This window comes from Podarcis raffonei, chromosome 16 (assembly GCF_027172205.1).
Source record: "Podarcis raffonei isolate rPodRaf1 chromosome 16, rPodRaf1.pri, whole genome shotgun sequence".
NCBI lineage: Eukaryota > Metazoa > Chordata > Lepidosauria > Squamata > Lacertidae > Podarcis > Podarcis raffonei.
Window position 1 is genome coordinate 24,110,087 of NC_070617.1, and position 16,138 is coordinate 24,126,224.

At 50.8% G+C, this 16,138-nt stretch overlaps 1 protein-coding gene across 1 annotated transcript; it reads left to right on the top strand.

Annotated features, from left to right (window-relative positions):
* The first annotated feature begins 93 nt into the window (after window positions 1-93).
* Window positions 94-12,463, top strand: SLC35E4 (solute carrier family 35 member E4). Its single transcript, XM_053368836.1, has 4 exons — window positions 94-495; window positions 3,696-3,911; window positions 5,449-6,148; window positions 10,180-12,463. The coding sequence occupies exons 3-4, from the start codon at window positions 5,509-5,511 to the stop codon at window positions 10,599-10,601; spliced, it is 1,062 nt and encodes a 353-aa protein (XP_053224811.1). The 5' UTR covers window positions 94-495; window positions 3,696-3,911; window positions 5,449-5,508; the 3' UTR covers window positions 10,602-12,463.
* Window positions 12,464-16,138: the final 3,675 nt, after the last annotated feature.

The window sequence follows — 16,138 nt, forward strand, 5'->3', positions numbered from 1 at the left end:
ACAAGGCAACGTTACCTCTCCACCTCCTCCTCCTCCGGTGCGCTTAAGCCAGGCTGTCGCCCCCCACCCGCGGCCAGGAGGCGGCACCGGCGAGACGGCTTTGGCCGGCAGGCTCCTGTTTTAGCTTTGCTAGGCAGAGGGGGCGGGAAAGAAACCCTGCAAAGCGATTGCGCTCCCCGCTTCTCCCTTTTCTCCATCGCTTTCCTTTCTCCCCTCGACCTGCCGCCTCCGGGGGGTTATTGCAAGGATACCGGAGCAGCAGCAGCAGCAGCAGCGCATCCTCGCCTGGGAAGGGAGCGTGGGAAAGGACGCCCAAGGGCAAGGAGGGACCCGATCTCGGATGCTGAGCCCCGGGTTCTGTGCGTGGTCCCTGCCACCGGCTCGCCCCGGCTCTGCCTCGCCTTCTCGGGAGAGCGATCCTTTGGGGACCCAGCAGCCGGCGCCCCCCCCCGGCTGGCTGCGATGGAGCTGCGCCTCCCCTCGCCTTACCTGAAGGTAAGAGTCACCTTGAGGGCGCTGCACTCTTCCCCACCACCCGCATCGTCCTCCTCTGGCCGGTATGGTTGCTTCCCGGGCCTGCGGAGCGTTCAGACGTGACGCCGTTCTTAACCCGGGGAGACGCTTGGAGGCGTGTGCCGGGTCTCCCTGGAGGGCGCCGGTGGATGCCAGGACTCCAGGAGCCATCGAAAATGGGGAGAAGAGCGCAGGGGTTAAGTAGTAGTCGTAATAATAATAATAATAATAATAATAATAATAATAATTAATATTAATATTTTTTTATACCCCGCCCATCTGGCTGCGTTTCCCCAGCCACTCTGGGCGGCTTCCAACAAAACACTAAAATACAGTAACCTTTTAAACATTAAAAGCTTCCCTAAACAGGGCTGCCTTCAGATGTCTTCTAAAAGTCTGGTAGTTGTTGTCTTTGACATCTGGTGGGAGGGCGTTCCACAGGGCGGGTGCCACTGCCAAGAAGGCCCTCTGCCTGGTTCCCTGTAACTTGGCTTCTCGTAGCGAGGGAACCGCCAGAAGGCCCTCGGCGCTGGACCTCAGTGTCCCTGGCTGAATGATGGGGGTGGAGACGCTCCTTCAGGTATACTGGGCCGAGGCTGTTTAGGGCTTTAAAGGTCAGCACCAACACTTCTGAGTAAACACAGGACGCTGCCTTATTCTGAGCCAGGCCTACAGGTCCAGCCAGCTCAGTGCTATCTGCACTGACTGGCAGCAGCAGCCACTGTCCAGAGATCTAGGCAGGGAGCCTCCCCCCCCCCCAGCCTTAGCTGGAGATGCTGCCAAGGAATTTGAACCCGGGATCTCCTGCATTCAAGGCAGATGCTCTTCCATCCAGCTGTGTGGCCTTTCCCGCTTTTGCTACCAGAACTACAGAATCTGTGATTCCTGATTCCTAATTAGTTTGGGTCTGTGCAAATTGGGCTCCAGGTATTAATCTGTGTGCAATTCACCCAGGGGGGAGAGGAGAAGTTTTTGCCTTGTGATGTTGATATCAGTTGGGAAGCCAGGCAAAAGGTCAGCCTATGGAGGAAAGAGTATACAAAATTTAAATAATAATAATTTTCTCACCCAGGTCCCTACCTGCTTAGGGTTTAAACCAGGGGTCGGCAACCTAAGTCCCGGGGGCCAGATGTGGCCCAATCACCTTCTCAATCCGCCCCGTGGACAGTCCGGGAATCAGCGTGTTTTTACATGAGTAGAATGTGTCCTTTTATTTAAAATGCATCTCTGGGTTATTTGTGGAGCATAGGAATTTGTTCATTCCCCCCCCAACATATAGTCCGGCCCCCCACATTTTCTGAGGGACGGTGGACCAGCCCCCTGCTGAAAAAGGTTGCTGACCCCTGGTTTAAACCATCCTTCCTAAACCTGGCTATTTTATTTCCAGCTGTTTTATTTCCAGGTTTCTTGGGGTTTGTGGGTGGTTTAAATGTGCCTTAAATGCATGGTGAGTACAGAGCCTTAGACTACAATTCCCATGAGGCCCCAGCAAACAGCGCTGCTTTGAAGCGGCATGTATCACCAGCTTAAGGCATTCCCACTGCATATATTGAAGTACATTCAACACATGCTTAAAGCCGATGACATCCCACCAAAGAATCCCAAGGAGCTGTAGTTTGTTCTGGGTGCTGGGAATTAAAGTTCTGTAGGGGGGGTACCATTCCCAGGATCCCTTGGGTGAAAGCCACGTGCTTTAAATGTATATTGAATGTAATTTTGGTAGTTTCACAGCCCTCAGAAGCTTGGTGGGGGTGGCGGGCCAGGACGGGGCCTTCTCAGTGGCAGCCCCTAAATTGTGGAACTCCCCACAGAGGTGCGTCTGACACCTTCATTACATGGCTCTCAGAGAATGCTGATGATGCACCTCTTCAACCCAGCCTTTGACACCGGAAATGTGTGTGTTTTCAAGGCCCACCCTATTCCCTTGACTGCAATCTGCGTTTTTTTTAATTCTTAATTTAATTCTATTTTTTTATTTTATTAACATATACAACGCATACATTTACATTTACACAATACATATACACAACACACTACCTTATTTTCATAGCATAAAACTCTATATAATACCTACCTATACTATACATATCAACATACCTACATACCTACAACATACCTACCCCACATGGACACCCACCAAGTGACGACTTCCAGCTGTTCTTGTTACGCTACTTTATTTTAGCAATTAGCTTAAACGCATTTCATTATTTCTTTTCTTCTGTCTTAACTTTACTCTCCTTTCACTCTAATCATATTCTGGATTCACTCAATATCTGTCAAAAGTTCTACTTTTTCCACATAGATTTTGATGTATTCCTTAAAGACAGCCCACTCCTTATTCACTTTTTGTACCGTATCTCCTCTTTTTTTATTCTTCATTTTAAATCGTCGTAACTCACCCTGGAGCTTCCTGCCAAACTGCGAGTAATAAATTTATGAATAGTACCGAGCAAGAAATCAATGAACGCGTGCTTTAAACAGCTGCAGCTTCCATCACCGTTTTGAAAGCACTTTTGGACACATATTGACAGCACATAGTTCCCCCTTCCAAGAATCGTGGGAACTGTAGTTTGTTCTGGGTGCTGGGAATTGTAGTTCGGCAGGAACAAGCGTTGCCAGGATCCTTGAGTGGGGTGGAAGCCATGTGTTTTAAAGGCACAGTGCGGCACAGTCTCTCTCTCTCTCTCTCTCTCTCTCTCTCTCTCTCTCTCTCTCTCTCTTTTCGATTGCTGTGTCTCCATGGCGACTGGGTTTTTTGTTTAGGATGCTCTGCTGACTGCTCTTTCTTTCCGCTGCTGCTGCAGCCAGTCTGTATGATCTTTTTCCTCCCACAGGGACAAACCGCAGATGAGTCGGCCTGGGCGGGCCCACAAACCGCTTGGGCTGCCTGGCCTTGATCACTTTAAGGAGGCAGACACATGACCCATTGTTGTTGTTGCTGCCGCAGTCCCAGGATACGAGAGGGAGGAGCTTCGCTGCCAACCTCCCAGCCAGCCCATCACACTTTCCACTGCCTTCCTCCTCTCCGCCCGGCATCCTCACACAAGGCTAGCTGGCAGCAGAAGGGGCTCAGCTTCTCCTGAAGTGGGACAGCATCTCTCTCCGTAGGCGGCAGGCCAGCCCAAAGACCTCTGGTTTAAGAGAGACTCCAGGGATCTCATCTGTTGTGTGTCGTCCTACAGAATGAGGCTTGCCAAGTGTCTAGAAGCCGCTGGATTCCTGTCCCACCGGAGCTGACAAGGTGCCGGACGTCGCAGGGGCTGGAAGTCGCAACCGAAGGTGATTCTACAACGTCGAGGCACGTCCAGGGCGTTTCTCCTCTGTCTGTTCCAGATTGCTCCTGAGAAAGCCAGAGGGATCCTCGCTCGTTCCCAGCCGGGACTGGAAATTGGATACTGGTGAGTCACTGGGAGTGACTTTTGGAGAGGAGACAGGAAGGGGAAAATAGCTGAGCGGGACATGGCAAACTTTGTGTGGGCACCAAAACCAGCCAGGAGACAGTGAGCTCAGGCAATACAGTGGTACCTCAGGTTACATACGCTTCAGGTTACATACGCTTCAGGTTACAGACTCCGCTAACCCAGAAATAGTACCTCAGGTTAAGAACTTTGCTTCAGGATGAGAACAGAAATCGTGCTCCATTAACTAAAGTGGTGCTTCAGGTTAAGAACAGTTTCAGGTTAAGAACGGACCTCCGGAACGAATTAAGTACATAACCAGAGGTACCACTGTATTATGGTATTTATTTAATTATTTATTTATCAGCCAGCTTTCCCCCAGACTGGGACTTCCTGAAGGCAGCTTTCACAAATTAGAACAACACCGATAAAATGCAAAAAAGCTCCTTGAGTTTGCAGATGCCTAGATTACCCCATAGTGGTGAAAAGTAATGTGTTTTTTGTAATTGATTTATAGCAGTTATTTCTAAATTCTCACCCATAAATTACCATCTCTTTTTTGTAAAGCACTTTGAGGCTTTTTAGAACCAAGCGGTGTATAAATTTTATGAAATAAATGAATAAACATGCTATTTTTATTTTAAATAAATAAATAAAAATGCAAAAAAAGCTAAAAACGTGTAACAGGTAATTGTTAAAAAGGAACTGAACTCTAACAGAATTAAACCGAGAAGGGCAACCAAAATGGTCAAAGGCCTGGAAATGATGCCTTATGAAGAACGGCTAAGGGAGCTGGGCATGTTTAGCCTGGAGAAGAGGAGGTTAAGGGGTGATATGATAGCCATGTTCAAATATATAAAAGGATGTCACACAGAGGAGGGAGAAAGGTTGTTTTCTGCTGCTCCAGAGAAGCGGACATGGAGCAATGGATCCAAACTACAAGAAAGAAGATTCCACCTAAACATTAGGAAGAACTTCCTGCCAGTAAGAGCTGTTTGACAGTGGAATTTGCTGCCAAGGAGTGTGGTGGAGTCTCCTTCTTTGGAGGTCTTTAAGCAGAGGCTTGACAACCATATGTCAGGAGTGCTCTGATGGTGTTTCCTGCTTGGCAGGGGGTTGGACTAGATGGCCCTTGTGGTCTCTTCCAACTCTATGATTCTATGATTCTATGAAAACAAATCTATTAACATGCTGATAGTAAAAACAGCACCTTAAAAGAAGTCCTTTCCCGAAGGCCTGTTGGAATAAAAGTCTTCACCTGCCATTGGAAGGACAGCAAGGAGGGAGCCAGTCTGGGCCCCCTGGGGAAGGAGCTCCAATGTTTGGGAGCAGCCACTAAGAAGGCACTGTCCCATGTCCCCACTGAGCGTCCCTGTGTGGGTGGTGGGACCGAGAGAAGGGCTTTGCTTGAATATCTCAGAGCCTGGACAGGTTCATATGGGAGAATAGGGTCCTTCAGATAGCCTGGGCTTAAGCCGTATAAGACTGACACCTGGGTTAGTTGGATGATTCTTTCAGGACAACCTTTTGTCTCTAGGCTCACAGCTGTTTGCACAGGGACTCTGTCCCTTGTGTTGATGCCAGGCTGCCGCCCCCGATGTGCCCACCCTCTCCGGGGAGAAGAAATGAAGCAGAGATGAATGCTGGCAATGGGGCACGACCCCTCTCTCCCTGGAAGCTGGATCCGCAGCCGCGTGGGGGGCAAAGGCCCCCCGAACCATCCCGGCACGCTCTGCCCCTGGTCTTCACGGTCTTCGTCTGGCTGGCCACGGGGACCACCATGTCCAGCCTCAACAAGTGGATCTTTGCCGTCCACAACTTCCGCTACCCGGTCTTGCTCTCCTCCCTGCATATGTTGACGGCTGTGGTGGTGGGCAACCCTTTGGCGAAGCTGCGGGCCGGCGGCACCGGGCACCCCGCCCCGTGCCCTGCAGCCAAGGGCAGGGTTTTCCTGCTGAGCCTGACCTTCTGCGCCAGTGTGGCCTTTGGGAACCTGGGACTGAACTACGTCCAGCTGGACTTTGCCCAGATGGTTTACACCACGACGCCGTTCTTCACCCTGACCCTCTCCAAGGTGCTGCTGGGGAAACACCACCACCCCCTGCAGTACGTGGCCATGGGGCCCATCTGCTTGGGGGCTTCCTTGAGCATCGTCGGGGAGGTGCATTTCGACCAAGCCGGCTGCTGCTTCCTGTTTGCCGCCACTTTCCTCCGCGGGCTGAAGTCCATACAGCAAAGTGAGTGTCTTGCGTGGCTGCGCGTGGGCCGCAGTTCCTGCGGGAGGGTGGCCTGTGTGGAACGTTGGCCCTTCTTAAAGGTAAAGGGTAAAGGGGACCCCTGACCATTAGGTCCAGTCATGACCGACTCTGGGGTTGCAGCGCTCATCTCGCTTTATTGGCCGAGGGAGCCGGCGTACAGCTTCCGGGTCATGTGGCCAGCATGACTAAGCCGCTTCTGGCAAACCAGAGCAGCACACAGAAACGCTGATTACCTTCCCGCCAGAGCGGTACCTATTTATCTACTTGCACTTCGATGTGCTTTCGAACTGCTAGGTTAGCAGGAGCAGGGACCGAGCAACGGGAGCTCAACCCGTCACGGGGATTTGAACCACCGACCTTCTGATTGGCAAGTCCTAGGCTCAGTGGTTTAACCCACAGAGCCACCCGCGTCCCATGGCCCTTCTTAAGGGTCCTTTTTAAAGTGAGTTTCTAGTCTGGGAGTCATTTTAGACTCACAGCTGTCCAGAGAGGCGTAGGTCAATTGTGTCTCGAGGGCAGCTGTTTACCAGCTCCATCTGGTACGCAGGCTGAGACCCTATCTGCCCGCAGACTGTCTCGCCAGAGGGGTGCATGCTCTGGTTATCTCTCGCTTGGGCTACTGCAATGCGCTCTACGTGGGGCTACCTTTGAAGGTGACCTGGAAACTACAACTAATCCAGAATGCGGCAGCTAGACTGGTGACTGGGAGTGGTCGCCGAGACCATATCACACTGGTCCTGAAAGATCTCCATTGGCTCCCAGTACATTTCCGAGCACAATTCAAAGTGTTGGTGCTGACCTTTAAAGCCCTAAATGGCCTTGGCCCAGTATACCTGAAGGAGTGTCTCCACCCCCATTGTTCAGTGCGGATACTGAGGTCCAGCTCTGAGGGCCTTCTGGTGGTTCCCTTCCTGTGAGAAGTGAGGTTACAGGGAACCAGGCAGAGGGCCTTCTCGGTAGTGGCGCCCGCCCTGTGAACGCCCTCCCATCAGATGTCAAGGACATAAACAACTATCTGACTTTTAAGAGACATCTGAAGGCAGCCCTATTTAGGGAGGTTTTTAATGTTTAATGTTTTATCATGTTTTTAATATTCTGTTGGGAGCCACCCAGAGTGGCAGGGGAAACCCAGCCAGATGGGTGGGGTATAAATAAATTATTATTATTATTATAGTCCTTATGGCTGCAGAGATGTGCTTGAAAGCATGTGGGTGAAGAATATGAGCGCTCTGTTTTAGTTCTCCCTGGGAATAAATAATGAAGGAATTATACCAATCAAGCACATCTGCAAAACGTCTCTTGTTTTGCATTAAGCAGAGTCCAGCCCTTCCCAGAATTCTAATTGCATTGAAACCAGAGCCAGATTCGAACCTGGAATCGTTCGTTTCGTTTGTGTGCTGAAACTTAAAACGCTGAGCAGGGCAGAAGGCATGTTTTGTTTTTGGCATGCTAAATCTTTGCTGGGAGGTTTTCAGAAGGGAATTCTTTATCCTTCGCTGGGCTGTTGTCTTGGAAATGGGATAGCTCATTCCAGTTTGTGTGTAACTTAAACATGCAGCCTTCTGAACCTTCTAGTGGTGGAGCTAGGTCAGATTCACGCCATTTATTCAAAGCACCACAAATCCCACTTTAAATGGTCAAGGCTTTCCTCCAAGAATTCTGGGAGTTGTAGTTTGTTAAGGACTCTGAGAGCTTGTTAGGAGATACTTATTCCCCTTATAATAATAATAATTTATTATTTATACCCCGCCCATCTGGCCGAGCTTCCCCAGCCACTCTGGGCGGCTCCCAATCAGTGTTAAAAACAGTACAGCGTTACATATTAAAAACTTCCCTGAACAGGGCTGCCTTAAGATGTCTTCTGAATGACAGGTAATTATTTATCTCTTTGACATCTGATGGGAGGGCGTTCCACAGGGTGGGTGCCACTACCGAGAAGGCCCTCTGTCTGGTTCCCTGTAGCCTCACTTCTCGCAATGAGGGAACCGCCAGAAGGCCCTCGGCGCTGGATCTCAGTGTCCGGGCTGAACGATGGGGGTGGAGACGCTCCTTCAGGTATACAGGACCGAGGCCGTTTAGGGCTTTAAAGGTCAGCACCAACACTTTGAATCGTGCTCGGAAACGTACTGGGAGCCTTCCAGAGCTGGAGCTCCCACACTTTCCTGGGAGGAGGGACTGATTGTTAAAGCACTTTGGGAAAGAGGGGGGGTTCTCCTCACAACTCTCAACACCCTTAACAAACTACAATTCCATGACTAAGTAGGACCATAGTGCTTTAAATGGATGGTGTGAATGTGACCCTACACCAGTGAACCTCTATGCCAGTGATGGCCAAACTTGGCCCTCCAGCTGTTTTGGGACTACAATTCCCATCATCCCTGACCACTAGTCCTGTTAGCTAGGGATGATGGGAGTTGTAGTCCCCAAACAGCTGGAGGGCCAAGTTTGGCCATCACTGCTCTATGCATTTCTGCAGCTGCTGCCTGGCAGGCGTTTTGGGACTACAATTCCCATTAGTCCCGGCCAGGGCTGATGGGAGCTGTCGGTCACAACAGCCATGCTGGCTAAGACTGATGGGAACTATAGTCCAAAACACTTGGAGGGCATCAACTTGGGAAAGGCTACTCCCTAAAACATCATATCTGGGCTGGGCTCTTGTCTCCAATGCAGGGTTGCGCAAATTTAACATGTACTTCCTCATTCTTGCTTGGTCATCTAGATGCTCAGAGAAATGTAAGTGGCTGTTTACTTTTGGAGGAGAGGCCACTGGGGGCTTTATGATGGATTTATTTTTATTTCAAAAACACATCTTTTTTAAAAACAACAACACCCCCATATACAGTTTGGAAAAGGTCAGGACTCAAGGGCCTAGTTCTCAGTGAGGTGGTAAACCTGTGTTAGGGTTGTACTGCTTCAAATTGCAGGTTTGGGACTCCCAGGATTGAATGCTGCTCTGTACAAAAGGATTCAATGCACATAAGCAGTGAGCCTTCTCCTTGACCTGCTGGTTTTCTAGGTGCGGGGAGTTTCCTACCTGTGAGAGAGCATTTCAAGGCATAAGGCTTCCTCCCCCAAAATTAATAATAATAATAATAATAATAATAATAATAATAATAATAACTTTATTACTTATACCCCTCCCATCTGGTTGGGTTCCCCTAGCCACTCTGGGCAGCTTACAACATATCAAAAAACAGTTGTATGAAGCTGGGACTGATGGGTTGCTTGGCCATCCTGGCTGGGGCTGATGGGAGTTGTAGTCCAAAACAACACCAGGGTGCCACGTTGAAGAAGTCCATGCCATGTCGAGGAGCGGCCATGCCTCGGGGAAGTTCTCTCCTGCCTCCTGTGTGCTTTTCTTTCCCTCCTCAGCCCCTCTCTGAATTTGGTGTTTGTGAATTTGGTGTCCAGCTCCGAGGGCCTTCTGGCGGATCCCTCCCTGTGAGAAGTGAGGTTGCAGGGAACCAGACAGAGGGCATTCTAGGTAGTGGCACCCGCCCTGTGGAACGCCCTCCCATCAGATGTCAAGGAAATAAACAACTATATGACATTTAGAAGACATCTGAAAGCAGCCCTGTATCGGGAATTTTTAAATGTTTGATATTATTTATTATTATTATTACTGAAGGTAAAGGAACCCCTGACCATTAGGTCCAGTTGTGGCCGACTCTGGGGTTTCGGCGCTCATCTCGCTTTATTGGCCGAGGGAGCCGGTGTACAGCTTCCGGGTCATGCGGCCAGTATGTCTAAGCCGCTTCTGGTGAACCAGAGCAGCGCACGGAAACGCCGTTTACCTTCCTGCCGGAGCGGTACCTATTTATCTGCTTGCACTGGCGTGCTTTCGAACTGCTAGGTTGGCAGGAGCAGGGACCGAGCAACGGGAGCTCACCCCGTCACGGGGATTCGAACCGCTGACCTTCTGATTGGCAAGCTCTAGGCTCTGTGGTTTAACCCACAGCGCCACCCGCGTCCCTTATTCTTATTCTTATATTTTATATCTCTCACCCCAGGTACCTTCCTGCAGGAGGAGCGCCTGGACTCGCTGACCTTGCTCTGCCTCACTTCCCTGCCCAGCTTCTACATCCTCTTTGCGGCCGCCTTGGTCCTGGAGGTGGGGCCCGCCTGGGACGGCACCCTGGCCTACGGAGGGGGCCTCTGGGCCTGTGTGCTGCTCAGCTGCCTGGGCTCGGTGCTGTACAACTTGGCCAGCTTCTACGTCATCTCGCTGACGTCGGCCCTCACCATCCACGTCCTGGGGAACTTCAACGTGGTGGGCAACCTCCTGCTCTCCCACTTTCTCTTTGGCAGCCGCCTGACGCTGCTCAGCTACGCGGGCATCGCCCTCACCCTCTCGGGGGTCTTCATGTACCATCACTGTGACTGCATCGCCTCCTGCTGGCGCTCCAGGGGTGGGCGGGGCAAAGAGGAGTAAGCGGAGGGAGGGAGGACGTGATTGGAGCTGTGACTGCCAATCGCGGGAGCCGTAGGGCCAATGGGGTAGGGGGCCTGCCCCGTCAACCTCAGCCTGCTCTTGTCCAGCCCCCATCTGGTCCAGGAGGGTTGGCACTGGCTGCCTGCTTCCTGCTCCCCGGTTTCAGTGTTGCTCAGCCGGCAGGAAGACGGGGACAAAACTAGAATGAGTTGACTCAGCCTGCTCTCTGGCGCCACCTACTGTTGGGCTCCCTGCTTTCTGCCCTACCAGTGGGCACCGGCCACCATGGGGAGTTAGGGTGACTCTGAATACCCGTTGTTGGGAATTGCAGGTGGGCAGAGTGTTGGTTTGCTCAGGTCCCGCTTGCAAGCTACCAATTGGGGCATCTGGTTGGCCACTGTGGGAACATGATGCTGGACTAGATGGGCTTGATTCGGCAGAGTTGCTCTTATGTTCTTACACCACCAATGCAGGGGGTGGCACTGCTGGCCAGCTTCCTCCCCTCGGTGTTGCCCTTGCGGAACTGCAGAACGGAGGACGGGGACAAAAGCTGCAGTTAGTTGGCTCTGCCTGTCGTTGGCTGTGGCGCCACCTACTGTTGGGCCTCCCTGCTTTCTGTCCTGCCAATCCCAATGGGTGCCAGCCACTACTGCCATTGTGGGAAGGTGTGCCTCTCCTCTCTGATGGATCATAGCACTCCTCTGGTATGTTGCAGGGGGACAGTGGGCGCTCATGAGCAGCAGATGCAAGAATTATGGGAAGGCTTATCCTCCCCCAAATAACTCAGCCCCACCTGACCCCGAGCCATTTTACGCACTGGGCAAGAGCTACAGCAGATGGTTTTTAGAGGAAGCCAGGAGATGCCACCTCTGCCCACCGAAGGATTTGACGGCACGGGGTGCGGGGAGTAGATGCTGCGTATCTGAATTCTCACCTACATAGAATCTTTTTTTAAAAAAACATTTTAAAAATCCCTGCCCCTAGAAAGCCAGCACCTTGGGAGAGAGAGGGTTCTCTTCTCATTTTCTCCTTGATGTGCTAGATTTCTACATGCAGGTAGGCTCCCCAGCTCCTCTGAGGCAGATAATTCAAACATGCAGACTCTGCAGAAGAGAGAAAGGAAGAGCGGATCTGCCTCAGCAGAGCTCCCTGGCACCAGCCGCTACTTCTCATAGGGCTAAAAATTGGGGGGAAACCAAATGTTTCCTTCTTTTTTAAAAAATGTTGAGACTTGAATGTGTGCACCTCTGATCTCCGCAAGCCGCTTTGCAGCCATGCCAATTTTCGTGCCAGTTCCTTCCCGACCCCTCCGAGGGCACTGTGGGATTGATGCCCGCAGAGGGAGGTGGCACAGAGTTCCTCCTTTCTTTGGGCAGGGCTCCCCACTTGGTACTAAAGTACTCAATGAGCTGGGAAGAGGAGCTCCCATATAGGAGGAACATGGAGATGAAAAGTGGTGTGTTCAGGGGCGTGCATGTGTGCGCATGTGTGTGTGTGTCTATTTCCGTTCTCTACTGCCACCTGGTGGGGTGGCGTATAGTGCAATTTTTATGGATGGATGTTTTATTTCTGCGTTGCCTGCTAGTGGATTAAGGGTGTGTGTGTGTGTGAGAGAGAGAGACATGCACATTTGCTTATGAGTAGACACCCATTAGTATTTTCTTATCCTCACTGGGCTACATCAAGGATGAGGAGATCTGCCGCCCTCCAGTTTCTGTTGGACTACAGCTCCCATCAGCCCCAGCCATCCTTGTCAATGGTTAGGGATGATGGGAATTGTAGTCCCAGCATCTAGAGGACTATAGAGGTCCCCCCATTCCTGGACTAGGTAACTCTCCTACCTTAGGATGCTCATTTGCTTTCAGTGGCTTGTGTGGATATATTTGAAGGGCATTTTCCACCTGCCCACCAGATTCACTGAAATCCTCTGATAAATGGGCACCCATTAAGCCCACTGGTAGTGGGTGAAAATGGTCAGTATTACTCTCCATGGGGTAAAATGCTTTTGGATGCGTTTGTATTTGTTTACTTGTTGTTTCAGGGTGGGGATGCACCCCGTTTTTGAGGGGGTCAAGGTCAATCTGTGCATGCAGATTAAATCACATGGCGCAGAATTCTCTTGGACCAATTTCTGTTGCACCTGGAAGTCTAGCATGTGAGGGGGTGAGAGTTCTAGCCCACCCGAACTCCCTGGGAGGCTAGCTTTCTACATGCAGGGAAGTGTTCACTGCATACTTTGGTGTTCGTTCCTGCGGTTCGATGTGGAACTCATGTGTCATGTGGTTCACCAGCAAGTGTTGATTGGCTTTCAGCCACTCCTATAGAAGTGGATTGTCGTTTCCCCCTTACGACACTGGCTGTCCTGCTTTGCGTTTTACATGCTCTCCAAGCGGAGGCTAATGTACATATCCGTAATGTCTGCAAGATGCGCCAATGTCGGCTTGCTGTCATTTATAGCAAAGGGGGTTCGATAATCAGTGTGTGTGTGTGTGTGTTGGTCAGGCGTCTCTGACCTGGCGCTTTCCAGATGTTTTGTTCTTCCATTTCTACCAGACCCTACCAGCACAGTTGTTTTGAACTACAACTACAGCCATTCTGGCTGGGGGCTGCTGGGAGCTGTAGTCAAAACATCTAAGAGCATGTTTTGGAGGAAGGCTGGGTTCCGGATATCACTGGCAGAGCCAACACATTTGTCCCTGGTGAAAAGGCTGTGGATACAGGCATTTCCCTACTCAAGTGTAAAGGGAAACATAAAGGCTGAACTGACCCCCACATAGCCTGCCAGAATCAATTTGGTGCAGCAGAAAGAACTGTTAGCAGATTAATAAGATTGCCACTAGAAGGCTAGCTGTGAGCACTCAGCAGTGCTGGGTATGTGTGTGGCCAAATGTTTTTGCCAGTGTGTAAATTATTCAATTTTTTTTAACAATATGTGTGTGTCTTTTTTGGGAGGGGGGAAGGGTCGAATTAGGTTCAGCCCTAGCCACTTTTGTGCCTGAGATAAAAATTCGCAAGGCACCACTTTTGTCCACTGACATGAGGAAAAGTCAATATGACGATTCCTCTGGATACGTTCATATAGGGCTGAGTAAAAGTGTTTGAAAGTGCTGGTGGATCAGGTCTGTCTGTCCTACTAGTACCCAAAATATATCGGCTGGAACAGCCACTCCTAGTGTCTGTCCTCTGTCCACTGTCAGAGGCAGTATGAAGGGGAAGGTAGGAAAAACATCACCACTGTTGAGGAATTCAGTATTGAGAGTTCTTGGGCTTCTGGTCTCTTCTAGCCTCCTGTTTATGGATTGATAGAAGGGCAGAGGTTTCCTCACAATACCATTTGTTTCATAAAACCAGATTTCTATGGTGTGGGGTGGGCCCTGTGTCATTGTTAACTGCCGCCTGAGTTGTCCATAAAGCACAAGGTATTTTGTGACAGCCGGAGTGGTGTAGTTGTGAAAAGTGTCTAATCAGGACCCAGGGAAATTTGAGTTCCTGTCCTCACTCAGCCATGAAGCCCACTGGGTGACTTCAGGCCAGTCACACTTTGGACATAACTATCATGGCTTCATACCCCACGGTTTTTGGATTCTGGCTAGTAACAGAAAGCCACAGTTTCGTGTGTAATGGTAAACTGTGGTTTGGTTCACCAGTATTAACACAGGAAGCTGCCTCACACAGAATCAGAGACTGCCGGTCCACCTAGCTCAGAATTGCCTACGCGGGCTATTGGCGACTCTCCAGAGTTTCTGATCTGAGACATCACCACCAGCCCTACCTGCAAATGCCAGGGATTGAACCCACGACCTTCTGCTTGCAAGGCAGATGTTCTGCCACTGAGCTATGGCCCTTTCCTTGAAGCCACCAGGGGAGGGGAACGAGTGTGGAGGCTCGCTTTCACAAACCATGGTTTCCAACGCTGACTGACTGTGTCCATCAGCTTAGCCTACCTCACAGGGTTTTGTGGTGAGCATCTAAAGGGTAGGCAGAGGACCTCATATGCCAAGCTGAGGTCCTCAGTGGGAGAGTGTTAACAAAATCACCACCGTAGTGGAGGCATCGCCATTTTTGCACGCACAGCTCTGGGGAATTGTATCTGTCCGGTTTCCTGTCTGGTTATGCCGTCGCCGCTCTCGCCCCCGACCCTTCCTTCCAGCAGTGAGCGATCCTTGCCGTATCACACCCAGCCTGAACCGTCCCAGCTAGGGACACGTGTCAAGTTCTCCTTTCGTGAACCGTCCGGGTCATGCCATCCGATCAACGAGATAACGAGCGACTGAGGGAACCTCTGGCGTAACCAGAGCACAAAGAAGGCCAAGCCGGCCTCTCCGGTTTCGTTTGCCCTTCAAATAAAGCTCTATTTTTGTCTTACTTGAGCGGTTGTGCTTGTGTCCTTGAACGACCCGAGGAAGGGAGGGAAACAGAGATGTGGGCGAGAGGGAGAGCCGGAGCCCACTCCTCCACCTCCAGCAGCTGTTTTGAGAAAAGAAATAGCTCTACATCAGGAAAGAGGATAATTCCCCAAGGTCTTTGCCCTTCCGTTGCCATAGAAGGCAGGCGATGCAAGAAAATGCCTGTTCCTGCCCATCACGGACGGTTGCCATGGCAGCCGGTCTCATGAAAGGCCTGCTTTTGCCAGCAGCAAACTCAAGGGGAGGTTTTTCATCCTACACCAGGGGTCAAGCACCTTTTTCAGCCCGACGGCCGTCTTCTCTTCCGGGCAACGGTGCCAGGGGTAGGCGGGACTGGAGGCAAAGATGGGCGGAGAAACAAATATGAGTTTTGATTTCTATATACTAGGCAGGTTCCTACTCACATTCAAACACAGCTCTATCTGCCGTTCAGGCAAGCAGGAGGCGTTATCGGAGTTCAAGGGCACATTCCAGCCTGGCAAAAACACTCAAGGCCGGGTAGGAAGCAAAGCTTGTGAAGGACAGGGCCTGGGGACAGGGAGTGTAGCTTGGAGAGCATTCCAAAAGCCAGATAGGCCTGGAGGGCCACATTGACTCCCCGCCAGGCCTGAGGTTCCTCACCCCCCAATGTATGGAATAAATGGAGGCGGCAGATCAAGCCACATCTTAGGGCAGGAGTCAGCAAACTTTTTCAGCAGGGGGCCGGTCCGCTGTCCCTCAGACCTTGTGGGGGGCCGGACTATGTTTTTTTGGGGGAAATGAACGAATTCCTATGCCCCACAAATAACCCAGAGATGCATTTTAAATAAAAGCACACATTCTACTCATGTAAAAAAACGCTGATTCCTGGACTGTCTGCGGGCCAGATTTAGAATGTGATTGGGTCAAATCCGGCCCCCGGGCCTTAGTTTGCCTACCGATGTCTTAGGGCTTAGGCCATCTGTTCCTCCTCCTCAGATTTCCCTCAGCGGATCTGGCCAGTTTTCTTACTGAGCTCCTGAGGCAATAAGGAGCTGTCCACTGGCTATATATTTGAGCTTAGTTTCATCCCAATTTAAAACAGATCTTTAATTGACCCTGGTTTCCACCCTTCAGTAAGGGGCCCAGGAAGGCAACGAAAGGGGAAATAGT